The following is a 21,549-nucleotide window of genomic DNA, read 5'->3' on the forward strand; positions in this document are numbered from 1 at the left end:
TATTCTATTCTATTCTATTCTATTCTATTCTATTCTATTCTATTCTATTCTATTCTATTCTATTAACTAATGTGTTGCCTTTGGGAACAATTGCAGCTTTAAAGTATTTTTCCAAGGCACCTCCATATAAAGCTTCTTCAAGTAATCTAATTGGGAGATGGCAAAGGTGTGAGTTACCATCACCAGGGCTTCCTTCCCAGGAGGGACATCAAGTGGTACAGTATATAGTGACCAATACAGTAGCCCTTCTAAGTTATAGCCCACCACCTGTTTGTCCAGTAGTAACTGTGAATTTAGGGCAGGGGTGTCAAACTCACGGCCCACGGGCCAGATGCGTCACATGCTGGCCACGCCCACCCCCAGTTTAGCAAAGAGGGACAAAGTTGGAATAACGTCACAACAATGTGAATTTGACACCCCTGGTTTAGGGGAATCCCCATCTTGCTATCCTACTTAAATCGATCACTGGGCAATTAAAATGCTAGATAGTTTGTAGACAAATAGACTTGAAATGGTCTAAAATGTATTCAATAAACAATTAATTGAGCAATTTAATTTCAATCTGTTTCTCTCCCTCCAGTTCTTTACAGTATATTCAGTTGTGAAAGTGTGCTTTTTCATGCACATTTGCCCAGTGACAAGCGAGAGTACAGCAGGGGTGGGTTTCTACTGGTTCTGTCCACCTCTGTAGAACAGGTAGCTCTGAAGAGCAGCAGACATAGAACCAGTTCTAGGTCTGCTGATGTTTTTGCCCACACATCCACCCGGGCTCTTACTTGATCTTTATTTCCTGATTTTTCAACTTCAGCTGCTGAATGAGGCACAGCTGCAGTTAAAAAAGCAGGAAAAGAGGGCTGTTTCAAAGACTGCTTCTCGGCATGCAGTGTGCTAATGACAATTAACAGGCGTGCGGCTCACAGCAAGGAAACTCGTAAATCCCAAAGCATCATATCCCACCCCTGGAGTACAGCATTTGGAGATCTCCATAGATGTTTTAACTTTACCCTTAAAACTTATGAAAAGAGGAGGGAAAATAGGTTTGGAAAATCTCCCATGTTCATCAAAAGGCTCTCTAGTAAGCTTATTGTTATTCATTGCTCCAGATGCTGCCTTAGTTTTTGCTGATACCGCAGAAGCTTTTAGTAGGGGGAGGAAGCTGATGACCAAATTGGTTCTAGGAACCTGCCAACTTTACTATCTTATGAGCAGCCTGTGTAATAAGGCTGGTTATTTCACATTTACTGACGTTCCAGTCCAAAGAGCAAATTTGTTGTCAAGAGAATTAAATAAAGAGCTTAACTGCTTCAAACATGCACTGAATATTTTACACTTTAACAAATTATTTCTTCCATATTTTTTTTAGAGTTTGAAAATGTTTGAAAACACCTGCCTTCTTTTATATCTAAGGCATAGCATATACTGTATGGCAGCAGTAGTGACGATAAAAATTGTAGGGTTACTATATGGCAACACAACAAAAGTACAATAAGAACTTAGAAATAGTCCTACTGGATCAGGCCAAGGTCCATCTCAGTCCTGCATTTTGCCTTTCATCAGAGGCCATTGAAATGCCAGGTGGCTGCTCAAAAGCTGAAGCCTGAGAGATGACCCTCTCTCACTGTTGTTCTTATGTTTTCTATTCCACAGACAGTAGATATGACTTATCTCCTGATAAATTAATCCAACTAAGGTTGAGTTACCCTACAATCACCTCATGAGGAAAGATCCTGTGGTTTGGGGGGAGATATTCTGGAAGAGCACAGGACCCACACTCAAAAGAGCCTGAAAAGAAATATGAAAAGAAACTTGCCAACTTCATTGGGAAAAAGCTTGGAAGATTACAGGATTTGAAAAAGACAAGCAACTTTTCAATGCTCATTAACAGGCTAAGCGAATTGAGGGGTTAAAAAGCATCTCAATTTTCCAATTAGAAAAGGATTGCAAATAAATAATTGGTTCCCTTTCATTAATCATTTTCTTTAGGCTGCTTTCACAAAGCCTTTAGGACAACTGTGGCATAAGTATTAATGAATCAATTTGTGAAAAGGATCTAGTTCATAATTGCCATTAGTTTAAATGAAGAAAAACATTGTCTCATTTGTTCAGGCTTTTTACTAGAACATTGTGGCCATTGTGGATTTGGAAGAATTCCAGGTTCTAGGTTCACCTAATTCCTCTAGAATACAACTTTAAACGTCCATGAATGCTATTTTCCCCTTCACTGTATGCTGGCTGTTGCTTCATTCTTCAATGCAATTAACATTTAAGAGTTGCTTTTAGAGTGAGGCTGTGGTGAAATGGAAGGAAGTGCAAGATAATTTCTTGATTGAAAAATCAGGAAGCACAAAATAACTCTAACCAGTTAAACAAAGAAAAAAATTCTGCTTGGTGTGGAATAACTTCATACCCCATGAAGTAACCCTGAGATCAAGCTGATGTGCCTCAAAACAAGGCCAGTCAGGTTCAACCCTTCAGAGTTGTCCAGACCAGAAAACAGACTCCATAAGAAATCTAGAACAAAGCTTTATTGAAGTAGGTATAGTAACACATTTTTTTTGATAGTTTTGTGTTTTTATCTGCTCCCTCTTATACCCCAGAGAGTCAGCCTGAATCTCTTTCTAATACAAGCTCCTTTTTTAGAGCTAAGGAATGCTGCTGCCCTTTTTGTTGTTGTAATGGCTTCTAAATATTTCTCTGAAGTCAATCTCCATGGTTCTCTGCATCAGATCAGGCAAACTGAACTGAGAACATCTGCTATGGATTTCTATTTGAGCTTAGAAAACAGTTCACTGCTGCTTATGTTTGGATAGTTTCCTGGCCTAGTTAGGTGGATGACTAAAAATGTAACTTGGCCGAAAAGTAGTATTTCTCCATAAGCCAAATTGTACTCTTTGCCTTGACCAGTTGTCAGGAGGTTTTTGATTGGAGGCAGGGTGTCTAACTGCCATTAAACTACTTGTTTTTGAGCAGGAATAATTGAGGAAAGACAAAACTTTTAATATGATGTACTGAATACGCTACAATTGACTAGGTTCACCAAACACACAAAGCCATAAACCATGTTTTAGAATTCACAGTTCTAGAGGAACATCTTAGCAAGTAATACTGTGATGTGAAACAAAACATTGCAAAACATTGTGACGATCTACCAAGGAAGCCAGCATTACAAATGCAACACAGCACCTTTGAGATGTATTGGATTATTACTCTCATCACACCCATCTCGTAAAATCAGTCATCTCTTGCCCACAAAGCTCTTTGCAGACAAAGCATATTTTCTACCATGGAACTACGCTCCATCATATATGAAATTTGTAGTGCAATAATCCTTACTAACTTGATTTATGTCAATTGACTAATATGTATGTAAAGTATAGCCAATAGTCATTCTGGTTGGCAATTAAGAAATGATCTGGAAGGCAGCACGTTTGGGGAGATTTAGACTGAAGTCTTCATGAAGTCATAATCTCTGGGTAGCTTTAAACTGGGCAATATTTTCTGCTCACTCTATTCCAGTGTTTTAAGGGTAAAAAATATAAACTCATATGATGTCCTATGTTTTTGGAGAAAGTTACAAAAATATGATTGATTATGCACATTTGAAATTAGTTTTCATTGGAATCCACTTGACTTGGTGAAAATGGGGTTTGATTGTATTGTTCAATTTCATCATGATATTGAAAGGCCACCATTGACATAGCATGTTGTATGAACTAACTCTTTGTTGTTGTTTTGGTGCTTTTGAGTCATTCTTGTCACCTGGCAACTACATGGACAAGTCCATGCGGTTTTCTTGGAAACGTTTTTTGGAAGTAGTTTTCCACTGTCTTCTTCCTAGGACTTAAAGATGGCAATTGGCCCATAGTCCTGGCAGCTGGCTTTGTGCCTAAGCCTTTGTCTCAGCATTTTGCACGAACCATCTCATTATATTGTGCCATAAAACAGTTTGACTAGAATATTATACCATAAAACAGTTTGAATACAATGTATTATGCAACTCAGCAAAGTGTTTTGTTTTACCATGTTGTATGAACTTAACCACAGAAAAGATCTCCAGTGCAAGGACCTAACATTGTCACTGGCTGGGCTTTTCTTGGCAGATGTGGTTAAGCATGTTTTTTACCCTCAAGTTATGATCCTCCTTCTCAGATGATAAAATTAAGCAAGCTGCTCAACATTTCTGCTGACCAATAGAAAAAGAAAACCCAAACTTTCCACTTTCCCCTAATATGTTCCACCACTTTTTGCTTGGTCATTCATCAGCCTATGTGCTGATGAATCTTGTTTGATGCACATGACTGTTTATTCCTCTTGCCTTTGCACTTAAGCAACCTTGCTTACTCAGGGTGACAGGTCACCTGAGCTGTGAGTGAGTGCTTCCCTTTACCCATCATGCTACTAAAGAACTTCATATGGAGTCCTTTTGCCTGCAAGATCTTAGCTTCTGCCCAGCATTTCTACCTTGTTTAATTTCCATTTACATAGATGTTTGAGTCTATCATTAGCACTGTCAGAAAATCCTAGGGAGTACAATTTCCTTATTTAAAGAAGTTAATTTCATGCTGCTATGGAGTGCACCCAACTTTTGCAATTGAGTCTTCAAGACCCAGACTAAAGCTGCTGAACACTGATGGGAAAAAAAAAATCATTTCATGATTACAATCCATGTGTCAGCGTTTCCAGAAAACCTCAACTCCAATCAATAACTCCGGGACAGACATGTTCTCAAAGTTTCCTTTTATTAGATTAGTAAACTGGCACATCTGGGAAATCCCAAATCTGAAAGTTCCGGGTTTCCCTCCAATAAGTAAAAAATTACAAATCTACCCCCTGCACCCCTCATTGCATCACATGCCCGAATCACCATCCATTCCAACTTGAGGCATCCCCTCAACCACTCTTCAGCCAGGTGCGGAAATAACATGACCTTGACTTTAAAGAAGAATGCTATTATGTCTAACCACACACACTCCACGAAATTCCCCTTCCCATTTTCCCAGGCTCAAGAATGTGGCAGTGTGGAAGCTTCTGGTGCTAATATGGCTTCCAAAGCTAACACCATGTGTGTATGTTACATCTATAATAAGAAATGTGCATTGTAAATCAAGAAAGTGATGATGATTCTAAATTATGTTTTAAGATATAGTCGAGGTTATGCTAATTTCATGTAAGTTCTACCTGAAATGATAATTGTGGAAAGAGTATATACAAGGAGTCTGCAACCTTAAACACTCAAAGAGCCATTTGGACCCGTTTCTCACAGAAAACACTGGGAACCAATAATTTATCAACCAGTGTGACTGGGTGGGTGTGGCCAACTCAACTCATTCACTTCCACCCTGTCACCTCCTGCTCTGGAATATGGAGCAAGTCTCCATCCTCCACCACCACCCTTACCTTTTCAGGCCAGGCGGAGAGTGATGGGGAAGGGAGGGGACATCCAATGGTGGGATTAGCCAACAAGGAGCCTCAGCAGAGGGCTGAAAGAGCCGCATGTGGCTTCGGAGCTGCAGTTGCAGATCCCTATATACAGCAAAAACGTTTGAAGCAAATTACTATTCCACTATTAGATTACTTCTTAGTTTTTAATTGCTAACATGAATTAAAACACCTTTCTCTGTATATGTGAGACTCACTGATGTAAAGAAAGATGACATTCTTATCTAGCAATTTTCACTTAAGGAAATAGATGTTATGCTTCTTAACTAACATACATTTTTTCTAATATGCTACACAATCCAGGAAAAACTTTTACTCTAAATCTGAGATCTGTGTCGAATTGCTGGCTATGTTCAATGTCACACAGGCACTTATTTTGGCATACATGGTTATTTTATAGATTGCAGTCTGCAGATTAAATATGAGATAATTTTTGCATCATAGTCATTACAACTTCCAAGTGACTGGAACATACATCTCACTAAATTGTACAATGGTAGCAGTGGCAGGAGCTTTACATAGTTGCTTTGAATGGTGAACCAAAAAATTGCAGGTGGCAGCTTTTAAATGCAGCATTTCCAGTTTCTAGAGTATATTTGTTAATTCAGACTATTAACAGGATTTTCCTGGCAGAATGGAATATAAACCCTTCCTGTGCAAGTTAAGGCTGTGTCCTTCAGCGGTGGCATATTATTGTACCACTGATTTTCCTGGATCTCATTTTGGCTTTCTTCTTAATCCTGACTCTTGGTTGTCCTTTCAGCTAGTTAAATGCTAATTCCAGAAGAAGCCCATGATTACAGCATTTAAAATGGACATATAATCCTTCTGAACACACTGCCCCTTATCTCACCCCCACAGACGAGCAAACTAATGTTTGGAATGTTATTTAATTGTATTTCTAATAATCATCATGCTAAAGAGCATTTGTTTGTTTATTGTGAAACACTTGATAATTGAAACCTCATTCTTGAAATAGCAGTAAATGATAAATATAATTTCAGATTTCCTGTCAATACATTAATAACTTTTTCACAAAATAAAAATAAATTCCTGGACTTTTATCATGATAGGGCTTAGATTTTTGATAACGTAACTGGATCTTAAATTTCTAAAGACTGAAGATCTCTACACTAGAGATTTCTAACTTCTAATTATTTTTAATAGAATAAAATCATAAGCCATTATTTGTAAATCTTATAAAGAATATGCCTAATTACTTTCCAGCAAATACAGTGAATGTCCCCTCATTCTTATACCTTCTGAGGCTTCTGCTTGTAGTAATTATCTTGCCTGTAATAGGTAAGCATCATTCCAACATATTTTTTGTCAAGCACTAGTTTTAGTTGATTAAAGATATATTAAAGTATTTTCTTATGAAGAGTTCACAACAGTATCAGTACATACAGTATATTGATATAAAAATGTTCCGCATTGTCAATTAAATAATTTCAGTATAGAAGTGTTGATTCACTGATAGCTATTATAAACTCGATATGTGCATTACAATTACACAATTATTACATGTTAAAACCTAAGTAAGTTCTTGCAAAATAAGTGGCAGAAAATACATTTTTCACATCAGATATTTAGCATGAACTATTTATTAAAGAAATTTGGAAGCATTTATACTCATTCACAATATTTAACCTTTTGAATTAAACATCTTGCCTACATACAGCACATGTATAGGATGTATTATGAGAAAGAGTGCTAGAGAAGGGCTTTTTACATTTTACTGCAAGGTCCACTAGACGCCAATACAGCAGGGATGTCAAACTTGTGGCCCACGGACCAGATGCACCACGTGCTAGCCACGCCCACCCCCATTTTAGCGAAGGGGGAAAAATTGTGATACGTCAATGTGTTGTCGTGAGTTTGACATCCCTGCAATACAGCATCTACAAAATCAGAATTTAATGGTTGGAATAGTTATCAGGAAGCGAGCTACTGAACTTTTCACAAATGCTTGTTTCTGAGTAATAGCAACAGCATTAGCATTCAGACTTAAATACTGCCTCATAATGCTTTATAGCATTCTCTGGGCAGTTTACAATGTCAGCATATTGCTCCAACAATCTGGTATCTCATTTTATTGACCTCAGAAGGATGGAAGGTTGAGTCAACCTTGAGCCCTGCCAGGATCAAACTCCTGGCTGTGGGCAGAGTTAGCATGCATTACTGCATTCTAACCACTGGGCTCTTCAAAAGTAGTTTCCAGACTGAGCTACTGGATTATGGCAGCAAACTACTGAATTGACAGAAAAATGGGAATATTTAAACCTTGGGTTGGGTTTAGTTTATCAGAAACCATCATGCCTACCCATCCGCAACTCCCTAAAGAACTCTCCCCAATCCCTGGAGATCGATGTCCATCACATTGGTGACATTTTATTCTGTGATCCTTGACCATTGTTTCCCTTAACCCAAAGCAATGGCCACTTCAGTCTTTAGCAACACCTTGAAAATAATTTCACATGACATCTTTGAAAATTACCTGCTATTCACATGAAGGGAAGAATTTTAAAAAGTTGAGTGTGAAATTCTGAAGAGGATTTTTTGTAGAAACCTCAAACTTAAAGACAAATTTGAATTTACTTTAAAATGATTACTTTCTGGAAACTGATAGAAAGAAGGGAGCTGGAAGACTACAGAATCCTGGAAAAGGGGCATCCAGTTCAAACAGTGTGAAAGGATTAAAACACTCTAAAATGAGATAAGATGATTTTTTATAAGACCTGTAGCAAATTGGTGTCACCAGGAGCAACCATGTGGGAATTTTTCACGGAAATGCTTGAATGGAATTCTTATGGTTACAGTAGCTCCACTTGGAAAGTGAAGTACGTCCCATGCAAGTAGCTTTTCTCTATGTTCCCGAACAGCAGAGAAGTCAAGAGTGTTTTGTTTGGAATGACATTTTGTTGTAATAACACAGAATCTTCAAATGTCATCAATGGAAAATAAGAAAGGAACTAATTTGCTACATTTTAAGCATTGATTTCCCCCTTTTTTCAATAACAACTTTACCCTGATCAGGTAAAGTCACTTCCCATTTTCTATAAATGTAATTTATTCTAAACATTGCTCTCACTGTACATTTAAAAGTTCGTTTTGTATCCCTTTAGTTAGAAATATTGTTAACTGATAAAACACTGTGATCCTATGATCCCTTCTGGCAGTCATAAGGAACCAATGCAGAAGGTATGCCAACATCTTGAGCGCCTTGGATATTGTGAAAATTGTCATCAAAAAAGATGTGGGGCTGGATCTTGGAGAGGATAGGACCTTTTGGAGCTCCAGCCATGAAGAAGGCTTCATCAGTTGGCAGTCCCCATTCCCGAAGGGTTTTGATGGCCCGGGTGCCCATATCACGGCCACTGCGGGCAGTCACCAGATAGATGCGGATGGGAGAGTCCTCTTGACCAAACTTTTTACGCATCTTCCCAAGATGCAAAGCAAAGGCTTTCAGGGGGCCCTGGAAAAGGTGACAGGAAGGAGAAAGAATGTACGGTATTATTTTACAGACAGCTGCCGAGCAGAAATGAAAACCTACTTCTTATACTTAGAGATGGAGAATTAAGCTCTATTATAATTTTAATTTACAATGAGTGATATGGTCAACATGGGGATCTTACTTTAACCTATTAACAATAAGGGTTGGTCATGAAGGCAGTTCAGTAAAGTAGTGATTCTAAATCCATCCATTAGGCAACATGGAAGAACTTTATATTGTATTTTCATATCTCAGTTCAGTCATATTTTCATAAACTTTAATTCATTATGTAACTAACATATAGAGGGGCTGCTTTGTCGACATAAATAGATGCATTAAAGCAAATTCATCTCAGTTAGCCTTTGAACTGAATATACCTGTGAAGGTAAAGCAGAGGTATTATGCAGACAGCTCACTTTGGATTAACCAGATGTTAATCTTACATTTTCAAGGACGGTTCCACGGGCCAGATCCAACCACACTACAAGCCAGGTCCAACCACACTATGGGTCAGATTTTTTTAAAGTTACATTTTTTAAAGTTATATTTTTTAAAGTTATATTTGTTTTAAAGTTATATCTCATCCTTTGTCATCCTTTGCTAAATGGAATGAAAAACACAATTTCTACAATTGTTGTAAAACATACAGTTGAAGATGGAAGGAATGAGTTGACATGAAGATTAGAAGCAATGGCAGGAATACACCGGAAAGACCGGGGGGAGACAAGCTGATGGGAAGACTGGAGTGAGGTAGCCATTAAGATCAGTAACAGCAGTGGGAAGATACTTGGATTCAGACTTAGTGACAGAACGTGCTTAGATGATGCTAAGGTCAGATTCTCATAGTGAACTTTGAAAACATTGTCTATCTCAAGAAGAAATAGAGAAAGAGAAGGTGGGGTATCTTCTAGGAATGTAGCAATCTTACCTCTCCCATGGGTACAGTTTCCATAGTTTTCTCATATTCCACTGCCTCCTCAAGGCCTTTCTCATGAAAGACACGGTCGGTCTCATCCGAAAAGAGTACAGCATCACCATCAAAGACAACTCGCAATTGGGTTCTAGGAGCTTGTATCTCCTGCTGAAAGATGAGGGCTGCTGGGACTCCTGCATGACAAATAGACTTGTTATCTTGCCTGTTCCGAAGAGACATCTTGGCTCAGATCCCAATTTAAGAAGTCATTACTTATCATTGCTGCTTTCCTGAAGATGATGTGGATTATTTATTTGCATGCAACAGAAATGGTTAAAAATGCTTTATGGCTGCAGAGACCCCTCAGGAGAAGCCATCAAATCATCGTGCTTCAGAAGTTAGGATTGACAACTTTTCTTGTCATCAAAGTTCTTAAGAGGCACCATAGAGGAGGTCAAACTCAATTTCACTGAGGACCACATCAAGGTTGTGGTTGACCTTGGGGGCCCAGCCAGGCATGGCCAACTGGATGGGTGGCCAGTTGGGTGGGCGTGGCCAGGTTGATGCCACTCACTAGGCATGGCCAACTGGGTGGGTGTGGCCACTCCCCAAACTGCTGGCATGTTTCCCTTTCGCACTGGGTAGACTGGGCCAAAGCGATGCAGGCCGGCCTCTTACATTTTCAAGGATGGGCCAGATCCAACCACCCTACAGGCCAGGTCCGACCACACTACGGGCCGGATCCAACCCACCTACACCCCTGAAGTAGGTGAAGAGACATAGGAGAGCCTTGGCACCAAAATCTATTTTTTCCCTTTGTACAAGACATGCAACTTTCAGTATTCTGAACTGGTTGGAAATTCTGGAGGATTGCATGTCAAATAGGACACCAAGTTAGAGAAGAATACACTACTAGATCAATGTTTTTCAATGTGCTTCTAATAGTTCTACTGAAATACCCGAAGAACATGACAGAAAATACCTATTCCTTTTAATGAAAAGTAGACTTACTTCCCTGATAGCAATCAACTTCAGAAAAACCTGCACTGCTGAACAGTGACACCAACTGGGGTTTATTGCATCTAACACTACTTGATGCCCTCAATGTTTATGCTACAAATAACCTGATATATAAGTAATTAATAGAATGTCAAAGTTGAAAAGCCAACACAGAGGAGATATTGTTTCTTGTTGGTATGATCTTGGAAGAACATCCTTGGAAGGATTTTCTCAGGAGGGCCCTTGCAGAATTTGCGATAGGCTATAACAGAGGAGGCATATTCATCTCAGGACATAATCAGGGAGATGGCCACAAAATATAAGAAAAATAAATATTTCAGATAAAAAGGGAAGGAACAGAAAAGAAAGACAAACCTCTCTTAAGGGCATTGCACACATCTTTTGGGTCAGCTGAGAGAAAAAGTTTCACATTGTGGCTTTTCAAATATTGAGTAGAATCTTCATCACTGACAAAGCAAAACTTGGAGATTTCCAAACCTTAAAATCCAGGAACAAATAAGGAGGAATACAAATAGAGGTTGAAGCAGTAAGAAGATATATCATGAAATCTCATTCTTGCAATCCAACTATTAAAAACTATGAAGTGGTTAGTTGGCTCCTCCAGAGGTTTTTCTTAATGGAGATTGAAATGGATCAAGATCACATTTGAAACTTTATAGGGAAAGAAGAGGAGGGCTGTTTGGCTGTGTATAACTGATAAAAAATGGAGTTGGCAGAAGAATTAATTCTCAAGCCCAGTGTTTTCCTTCATATGATGATATCGAAGTTATAAAATTATGTTTACATACCACAGCAGCTCAAGATACATACATAGCACCCCTCCTATTTTTTTCAACAACAGTCCTGTGAGACTAAAAGAAAATAACTGATTCAAAGTCACCCATCTTTGGGAGACCAACTCAAATAGGCAACCTACCATATTGTTTCACGCTATTGATTATTCGCACACCACTCTCTGGACTGTTATTGGAGATAACAACAACATCAAAGAGGCCCTTTTCTTCTGGGTCTCTTTCAAGAAGTTTCTTGTTCACAAACTGTACTGCCTGAAAAGAGCAAGCAGAGATGCATTACTATATGTCTATGGAGATGCTCTTTAGAAGGCCAGATCCTGAAGATGAAACTAAAATACTTTGGGCACCTAATGAGAAGGAAGGACTCACTGGAGAAGAGCCTAATGCTGGGAACAATTGAGGGCAAAAGGAGAAGGGGACGACAGAGAATGAGGTGACTGGATGGAGTCACTGAAGCAGTCGGCGTGAGCTTAAATGGACTCGGGAGGATGGTAGAAGACAGGAAGGCCTGAAGGAACGTTGTCCATGGGATCACAATGGGTCGGACATGACTTCGCGACAAACAAGAACAAATGGAGATTCTCAGTCATCCACATCATGGCTATCCCAAAGGTGCTTTTTCAAAAGGCAACTGGGTTTTCTTTGTTTTTCCTTGAAGATGTTTCACTTCTCAACCAAGAAGTTTCTCATCCAATTCATGAGAAGCAAAACATCTTCAAGGAAAAAAACAAAAGAAAGTCCAGTTGCTTTTTGAAAAAGCACCTTTGGGACATGCATTATTACAAGTTTCTCTGAATGCTAGCTTTTAATGTCCATATATGGATACACTTTTCAAAAATGTCATTTTAAATGTAGTTGTAATCGTTTGAAAGTTCAAAATTCAATACAGTATGTCCAGATTAATGATCTGGAGTGAATTCTGAAGATGGAAAAACCTTGAACAGCAAGAGATGATGGATACATGCAGGAATGTTTGCAGAATGTGGTCAAAAATGTCAAGACTGCAGCCACAATGGTCAGATCAAATACCCATCTACTGTTATGTGTTACATGTGTGCAGCCCACATAAAAAATTGAGCAAATCACCAATTTAACTTTTTTTAAAATCATACCTTGTGGATACCTCTGAACTTTTGTTTATAAATAATATACAACTATTACAAAATGCCCATAATCCTTCTGTAACTTCTTCATAAAAAGAACGCCTAGGTAATTAACAATTGGAGTTATTTCTTAGAAAAAATGGATATATAATTATTGGGCAAAAGAGGGAAAAACCAAACACGGATCAAAAACTTGATTATTTTCATATGTATGGATATAAAAGTTCCAATCAAGCCAGAATCATTGCTGGTCTAAAAACTCCCTGTGATTACTATTATAAATGTCTCATCAGTATTACTCTATATTTTAATTTAGTACATGAGGACTGGATGAGGACTCTCTTTAAAACTTAAAATGTGCACATCATACAAATGTCTTGCTAAAAGAAATCCCGCCTCCTCAATTTCTTTTTACCTGAATGAAAGGAAAAGCTGTTCCCTGCTCCAAGGGGATATTCTCATTTGCTTGCTGATGTTTCACGTATTCCTCTGTGCCCTTTGTCAAGAAGATTTCATGCTCTCTCTCCAAATTGAAAATGGTCCTTGTTGTCACAGCAATAACCAATGCATCCTTTGGATCTTTCTGGAGATGTTCAAGAACATTGACTTAAAGAGACGGAAAGGAAAGAACCTTGTACATTCTCTCTGTCATGCCTTTGTCGTCATCAAACTACATCATCTCTCCTTGTGAACTAGCATTGTACTCAGAAAGCTAATTATTTTAAAAAAAACCTCTGAACCTATATTTACAGCATAATTACTACATAGCATGCAGAAGTGATTCCAGCCTAGAAGCCTGGACCTGACCTTGCACACTGCCAAAGAAAGGAATGACAAAGAAATCAGCCATCAAGGAAGGGACTGTAATCAACCAGCGGTCATCATCTCATACATGATTCCGATAGTAATGTTCAAGGCAGTCTTCATTAACGCAATGAGAGTCCACAGCCTCTGTCAACCACCATAAATATTCCTTTTCAATGTAAGACTTGGCCCATACACATTTTTTTTTTATTTGGCTGCCAACTCATCATGTGAAGTGTCTTAAGGATATGCTTAATTGGCCAGAGGAAAGGACAAAAGAAAAAAAAATGCATAAAGGAAAAATTGGAAGGAGCTGGAGCGCCACTCCTTAATTAATGCATGAATAAATGACCAGCAATGGTCAGCTTGATGCTTCCAAGAGATCCAGAAGAGAGACCTAAAAGCTTTAGAATAGACCTGGGCATTTTACCGCCTCCATGGCACATCCTTTGGCTGTCCCTGCCCAGCCTGTATGGATTGCTTTTATTTTGAAAGTGACTGCTTTTCCCCACCCAAAAAATATGTATTTGTGCGTGTGCATGCCTATGCACTTTCACAACCTTATTGCTTTGGCTATCCAAACAGTCTCAGCGGCCCTTGGGAAAATTAATTGTCCACCTGTGCTTTAGAGGGTAGCTGGTTCACACATATACTTTTGCCCATGTTACTAAACATTTCCCCTTTTAGTTCAAAGGCATATTGCTCAAAACTAGTTAATGTAACTATTTAAAAAATATACAGATCCATTCTAAAGTATTTCTGAAATTAAGCTTTAAATTCTATATAAAACCAATATATCGACATGGCCTGAACACAAAAAACTACCAAGGAATACATCATCCAATTCACAGTCAATTTGTAACAATTGGTAAATTTATGATAACAATTAACAACTCCCAGGGAGAAATCATAAAATAATTTTAAAATGAGATTAAATTGGCAATTTTAAAAATGACATTAAAATCTGCACAGAGAATAAGTTACAACATATATGTAACCCACCTGGAGCCTTAATGGTGACTGAATGACAAGACAAAACCTCTCTACAAAGGGATACATCAATTATATTCATTCCAGTGAGATTGAAAGTAGAGCATTAACAAGAGCTAAAGTCTCTTATGATGTTTTGCCGTATCAAAGTTATATATACTTACTCAGGTGAAAGCTTTTCATAGATTTCCCTTCTCAAAGCAAAAACAGCCCTTAGCATTCTCTCTGTAAATCAATATCCATTAGCAATTCTCTTTTAAAACCCAAAGGTTACAAAGCTAAAATAGATAGATCCATAGTTGTGTAGTTTGCCTTTAAGATCTCCTTCCCAGTTGAGTATATTATCTAGAAGAATCAGGGGAGATTAGCCTTCATAGCAGAATGTCAGTTTAAGCCAATAAGTGCTCTTTCCTAGCCAGACTTGCACTTGTGCTGAAATAGATTTGATTTCCAAGCAAAGGGCAGCACTGGGAACTTTCCGAGACATCAAAGTTAGCCTTCAAAAACCCGAGTTGCCTCCAATAAGGAGAAACATTTCCCATTTGAGATTAGTGAGGGGGGTGACCATGGACTCTCTGATTTATCTAGTGCAGTGGCCCCCAACCTTTTTTGTACCACGGCCCGGTACAAAATGTTCCATGGACCGGTACCGGCATCAGCACGCACGACCAAGGCAAGGCAAGCTGAGCGACCGGCCAGCCAGCCATCCCCCGCTTCTCCCCGCCACCTTCAACTTCTCCTTTGTACCTTTTCAGGCTCTTTCTTAATCTCCTCCTGAGTAACACCATCAGGACGGCTCTTCGTTCGAAGCCGCCCCGCCCCTCTTTGATGAAACTAAGGTGCGAGGATTCCTTCAGCACCCAAACGCTGCTTTCGACGACCGACAAGCTCACCTGGAAGCACTTTCTCAAGCGCCGTCAAAACAAGATGGCGGCGCCCAAGCAAAATAGGCGGCCCAGTAAAAAATGACCCACGGACCGGGACCGGTCCGGGGACCGGTGGTTGGGGACCACTGATCTAGTATACCAGTTAGGCCAGTTCTTGGATCAAGAATTTTAGATGGACATTTGAGTCTTAAGTCACCTCATGAATGAACTATTGCTATGTGCTCTACATGGGGCTGCTGTAGAAGTCTATTCAAAAATATCCAGAATACCAATCCAGAGTTCAGTGGTTCAGGCAAGTATGGGTGTGCTAATTGTTGGTTAAAATTCAAAATGCTGCTTATTATTAATCAAGCCCTTAATAGCATAGGATCTGGTTTGAGATATTACCTATCTCCAATATTTTCTGCTCATCTGATAAGTTTGGTAGTGTGCTTCCTGTGCTCCAAGTCCCTTTGATTATACAATATGAGGACTTACAAACTTAACATGAATTAGTTTTATACACTGCTCAAAAAAATAAAGGGAACACAAAAATAAGACATCCTAGATATGAATAAATGAAATATTCTTATTAAATACTTTGTTCATTACATAGTTGAATGTGCTGACAACAAAATCACACAAAAATTATCAATGGAAATCAAATTTAGCAACCCATGGAGGTCTGGATTTGGAGTTACACTCAAAATTAAAGTGGAAAAAAACACTACAGGCTGATCCAACTTTGATGTAATGTCCTTAAAACAAGTCAAAATGAGGCTCAGTAGTTGTGTGGCCTCCACGTGCCTGTATGACCTCCCTACAATGCCTGGGCATGCTCCTGATGAGGTGGCGGATGGTCTCCTGAGGGATCTCCTCCCACACCTGGACTAAAGTATCCCCCAACTCCTGGACAGTCTGTGGTGCAATGTGGCGTTGGTGGATGGAGCGAGACATGATGTCCCAGATGTGCTCAATTGGATTCAGGTCTGGGGAACGGGCGGGCCAGTCCATAGCATCAATGCCTTCATCTTGCAGGAACTGCTGACACACTCCAGCCACATGAGGTCTAGCATTGTCGTGCATTAGGAGGAGCCCAGGGCCAACCGCACCAGCATATGGTCTCACAAGGGTCTGAGGATCTCATCTCGGTACCTAATGGCAGTCAGGCTACCTCTAGCGAGCACATGGAAGGTTGTGCAGCTCCCTAAAGAAATGCCACCTCACACCATTACTGATCCACTGCCAAACCGGTCATGCTGGAGGATGTTGCAGGCAGGCAGAACGTTCTCCACGGCGTCTCCAGACCCTGTCATGTCTGTCACATGTGCTCAGTGTGAACCTGCTTTCATCTCCGAAGAGCACAGGGCTCCAGTGGCGAATTTGCCAATCTTGGTGTTCTCTGGCAAATACCAAATGTCTTGCATGGTGTTGGGCTGTAAGCACAACCCCCACCTGTGGATGTCGGGCCCTCATACCACCCTCATGGAGTCTGTTTCTGACCGTTTGAGCAGCCACATGCACATTTGTGGCCCGCTGGAGGTCATTTTGCAGGGCTCTGGCAGTGCTCCTCCTGTCCCTCTTTGCACAAAGACGGAGGTAGTGGTCCTGATGCTGGGTTGTTGCCCTCCTACGGCCTCCTTCACATCTTCTGATGTACTGGCCTGTCTCCTGGTAGCGCCTCCATGCTCTGGACACTACGCTGACAGACACAGCAAACCTTCTTGCCATAGCTCGCATTGATGTGCCATTCTGGATGAGCTGCACTACCTGAGCCATTTGTGTGGGTTGTAGACTCTGTCTCATGCTACCACTAGAGTGAAAGCACCACCAGCATTCAAAAGTGACCAAACCATCAGCCAGAAAGCATAGGAACTGAGAAGTGGTCTGTGGTCACCACCTGCAGAACCACTCCTTTATTGGGGATGTCTTGCTAACTGCCTATGCGTTGCACCTGTTGTCTATACCATTTGCACAACACCATGTGAAATTGATTGTCAATCAGTGTTGCTACCTAAGTGGACAGTTTGATTTCACAGAAGTGTGATTGACTTGGAGTTACATTGTGTTGTTTAAGTGTTCCCTTTATTTTCTTGAGCAGTGTAGTTCTTGTGAATCCAGTAGCCTATGCAAATTTTCCAAAAGGGTGTTTCATTTTTTTGAAGCTTTTTGAAAAGCATCTCTTAGAAGGTGCTTCCCATAACCATGCAGCCTTCTTGCTTCTAAAGACAGAGTAAGTGGGTATATCGGCCCTGCTTTGCACTTTCTTCCAGTATCCAAAGTGCCAATCCTGGTTGCAAAGTCACACAAGGTACACTGACATGTTACTCATGTTACTTCAGTGAGGTGAATTGCAATTGCCTAACCTTAAAATAATTGAGTTAATTCTACAAACCACATTTTAGTTGAACATAGATTAGCATCTTATGTGACCACTGTCAAGCAAATCCCCCTATTTTGAAAGGGTGGTGGTATCAAGGAAAGAAACAAGGTGCTTGGGACTGTATAATATTGTTTTGGAGATCCGGCCCAATTTTAGGCAAAATGAAAGAGCTTCCTTCATGATTTGCAGAAGCTGAGCAGCAAAACTTAGCCCACACAAAAAGCACAGCCTCAGAAACCTTTCAAACAGTGCATGTAAAGCATTGTTGTAATTAATACTTCACCTGGTTAATGGTGGTGTTTATGATGGTGCTGTCAGGGTCTGCCATCTTCTGTTCTCACTTTGAAAGGGAAAAAGAAAATAGCTGATCCATCAACTTCATTTAATGGCAAGAGAGCAGATATCAGGCTTATGACACTCTTTACTCTATTCCCCAAGGAGGAAGAAAACGCTTTCACACATCTGTGCTGTGATATGCTGTAAGACAGAGTGAAGCAACAAGCTTTCTGAGGTAAAATAAAAACAAAACAAAATGGTACTCCTTCCATGAATGAAAACCTCCTGTTAATACTGACAATGGGAGACATCTTCCATTGTTCTTGAAGGCAACAGATGGATAGAGTGGATACAGAATTGAGGCAAAGGCCCACTTCTACTTGGGGGACAAGCATCACTGTCTGAAGCTCATTGTGCCTCACAGCCTTCACTCAGCATAAATTTGTCATATAATTGGACAAAATGTTGTTCTATGGAGCCAGTGAACTGGCTCCATACTGTGAATGATGAAATCTAATTCAAATTGAGTTGAGAAATAACCGCTTAGTCATGCAATTTGCTAAAAAAAAGAGAACCCCCAAATGAGTTGCATTCAGCTAACATTCTGTTATGACATGTAATTCAGTCCAAAGTAAAAACATGGCACTTTTGTACTGATTGACTAATTTTTCTCCTGCTCAGAATGGAAATACATATTTGACATAAAAATAGGTGAATCTTTTATAATCAGATCCCGAGAAAAGGCTTTAACATTTGGGGACTTTTTAAAAAAAGTGTTGTGTTTCTTAACAAATAAAGAAGCCTAGAGCCAATTCATTTTTTACAGGGATGTATCACATTGATTGAACTTTTTAATCCAATAAAGCTTGACACTGTTATGTTCTTTCAGTAAAATAACTTTTGTTAATTGGAAGCTATCTAGGGACCAGACTGGATCCAAGCAGATTCAGATTTCAGTTTGCACTTGACTAAAGATCTAACCAAATTATTTTGAACCAGCAATTCCTTCTGCTAACCTTTGCTATAGGATGAAATGAGGGGAGCCCCCATGTATGCCTGCTGTGCTTGCATAAGATAAGGCGGGATATAAACACAAGACATACTTTTTAAAATAATGAAAAGTACAGGTACCTGTCGATTTTTCTTTTTAATGTTAATTTTTAGGACGAGGGAGTGAAAATAGATTCTTGAGCATTCTTTGAACCAGTCTGGAGTATAAAATGTCTACTGTATATGTGCCATGCCAGCTTGGTATAGCTCCAACACTACAGCAAATGTAGGCTTGGTTGTCTTGAAAGATTGCATAAGTATATAAAAACCCACCGTGTCTGGATTAGGCCAATGGCTATCCAGTCTAGTCTAGTTCAGGATCTTCCTAAATCCCTTCCAAAATTAGCCAATTAGACAGTTTCATGACTTGTGACTTGTTTTAATAATTGTTTTTATATTACCAAGAATCAATACCTATCTTAGCCCTGCTCTCCTGCACTGCCCTTTCCTTGCTTTGAAGAATTTGGATGGCCAGCCTTGTCTTCCTGACTGCCCCTTGCCCTGCTGTGCCAATTATAGCAATTCAAAGCCCTTGGCTTGTGAATGGTGGAATCACTGGGGATCCTTGACACCTGTGCTGGGATGAAATATACCTTCTTTGGGTAGATAAAGTGGATTAGAATTAACACTATAAAATTTAAAGTGGTGGAAGAAGGGGCCTATCTAAAAACTTAAGAAAGGGGCTAGAAAAAAGCCATTCGTCTATAGAAATCTTCCAGGAATACCATCCTAAGTACTTACACACTGTAAGTGCCACATGTAAAAATTCCTACAAGAGCAATGAATTACCTTGCCATTTTTATCACCAACTTTGTTAAAATCAGTCTGGAATCAGGCTTACAGCAAACTTTTATTTCACTTCTGCAATTTGTTGCATTTAAAGGTGGTTTGAAAGCTCCCAGGAAATGTTATTTCACAACAAACTAAAGTTTATTAATTGAAGGTTTAACAGTGAGGGAGCTTGACTAGGTTCAGGAAAACGCTTATATTTTAGTTTCTAGTTAGTAAATAATCAGGGGTCAGTTCAGCTTCATCCATAAGAGTTGGAATTCCTGTTTGCAATTAATAAGTTATAATAAATAGGTATGGAAAAGGGATAAATTATAGGAACAAGTCAGAGGCAGTGCTTCAAGAACCACAAAAGTTGCCTGTGGATGCAATTCACCCCGTTTAAAGGCTAGTCATGTTAAGTAGAAATGAACAAATGAATGAAGGCAAATATACAAGTCCCAGAATAATGTTGCCATTTCCAATCTGGGTCGATCACCGGGAGCACAGTGAAATGAATAAATCCGAGATAACTTAATAGTTCGTCTTCTTCCTTGTACTACACTACATACAGAGAAATAATTAATCTGCCTTCATCATCTCTGCCTTCATCTGCAGTATTGTAGCCACTAAATCTCACGTTTCTCCCTGGTTTCTGGCAAGCAGAGAAGGGCGCGCATAAGCTGAGAAACAGAACGGATTGAAAGGAAACAGCATTCGGCAAATACTGCCTTGTAAGGAATTGGGGAAGCGATAGAAAGGATCGCGATTGTTCGCAAAAAGTTGGGTGCTTACGGTTTTCCTAATGATAAAAACAAGCATGCAATTCAATATTCAATGTGCAATTATTTAATAGGCAAATATCCCCAAACTCACCACCTTTCATTCATAGACAGCTCGTTTCAAAACCAGCGGCATTAGAGGAATCACGTTTACAACCAGAGCATGCCGCTTCTTTTATGTAAACTTTTTTTCTCCCTGTGAGATAATAGTTCCCCCGGATGCTGGGGGTTGTAGTCGGCACCTCTGAAAGGTTACATGTCTATTTACGAAGAAAAACATCAGAATGGACTCCCTTTCCCAGAGCGCCTTGCGCTGATTTTTTTTTTTAAAAAAAGGGGCGTGGGTAAGGGCGTGGTTTTACAAGTTGATAGATAAATTATTCTAGTGATGACAGTCTCAAGGTTCTCGACAAGGGAGAGGTTGCAAATGGTAGGAGGATCTAGAGTTACATTTCAAGGTTCCCATATAGGCTAGCCTTTCAATTTAGGACAGACGATGCAGTCATCTTTCATAACCCTGTCAAAGGCATTTTTATTTTCACTGGCAGAGATGGATTATAATTTTCTTCTAGCCCTCTAATTTCATGAGCAATAAAATGTCACTGTTAAATACAGCCCATCCGAGGCATCTGAAAATATAGCTTGGAAACGCCTTGCTGTGAAAATCTTATTAAAGATTCGTCCTTGCTTTTATTTAAAACTTTCTACTCCGAATTCAAGAACCACTTGCTTCCACAGATTTCAAGGGACGGAGTACATTTTTGCAGAAAATATTGAAGTGGTTCTTTCCCCCTTTTTATCTATCACTAGCCTTAAAATTTCATGTCCAAAATGTTTTTGCCTGCTGTGGGCATAATTGATTGGTGCA

General features: G+C 39.6%; 1 protein-coding gene across 4 annotated transcripts; it reads right to left on the bottom strand.

The window, feature by feature from the left end:
* Positions 1 to 7,027: 7,027 nt before the first annotated feature.
* Positions 7,028 to 20,996, bottom strand: LOC113440286 (cytosolic 5'-nucleotidase 1A-like). Of its 4 annotated transcripts, none has more exons than XM_026706585.2 (7): positions 20,776 to 20,996; positions 18,089 to 18,145; positions 13,178 to 13,345; positions 11,782 to 11,911; positions 11,220 to 11,342; positions 9,861 to 10,039; positions 7,028 to 8,914 (listed from the first exon to the last, which is right to left on the bottom strand). In XM_026706585.2, the coding sequence occupies exons 2-7, from the start codon at positions 18,131 to 18,133 to the stop codon at positions 8,600 to 8,602; spliced, it is 960 nt and encodes a 319-aa protein (XP_026562370.1). In that variant the 5' UTR covers positions 18,134 to 18,145; positions 20,776 to 20,996; the 3' UTR covers positions 7,028 to 8,599. The 4 variants fall into 4 exon arrangements, with proteins under 4 accessions (XP_026562370.1, XP_026562371.1, XP_087777128.1 ...); XM_026706586.2 differs by having other exon boundaries at positions 20,779 to 20,974; XM_087921002.1 differs by lacking the exons at positions 18,089 to 18,145; positions 20,776 to 20,996 and adding an exon at positions 14,569 to 14,664.
* Between the last annotated feature and the right edge of the window lie 553 nt (positions 20,997 to 21,549).

Source organism: Pseudonaja textilis, chromosome 1 (genome assembly GCF_049901715.1).
Source record: "Pseudonaja textilis isolate UNSWEBS1 chromosome 1, rPseTex1.2, whole genome shotgun sequence".
Classification (NCBI taxonomy): Eukaryota; Metazoa; Chordata; class Lepidosauria; order Squamata; family Elapidae; genus Pseudonaja; species Pseudonaja textilis.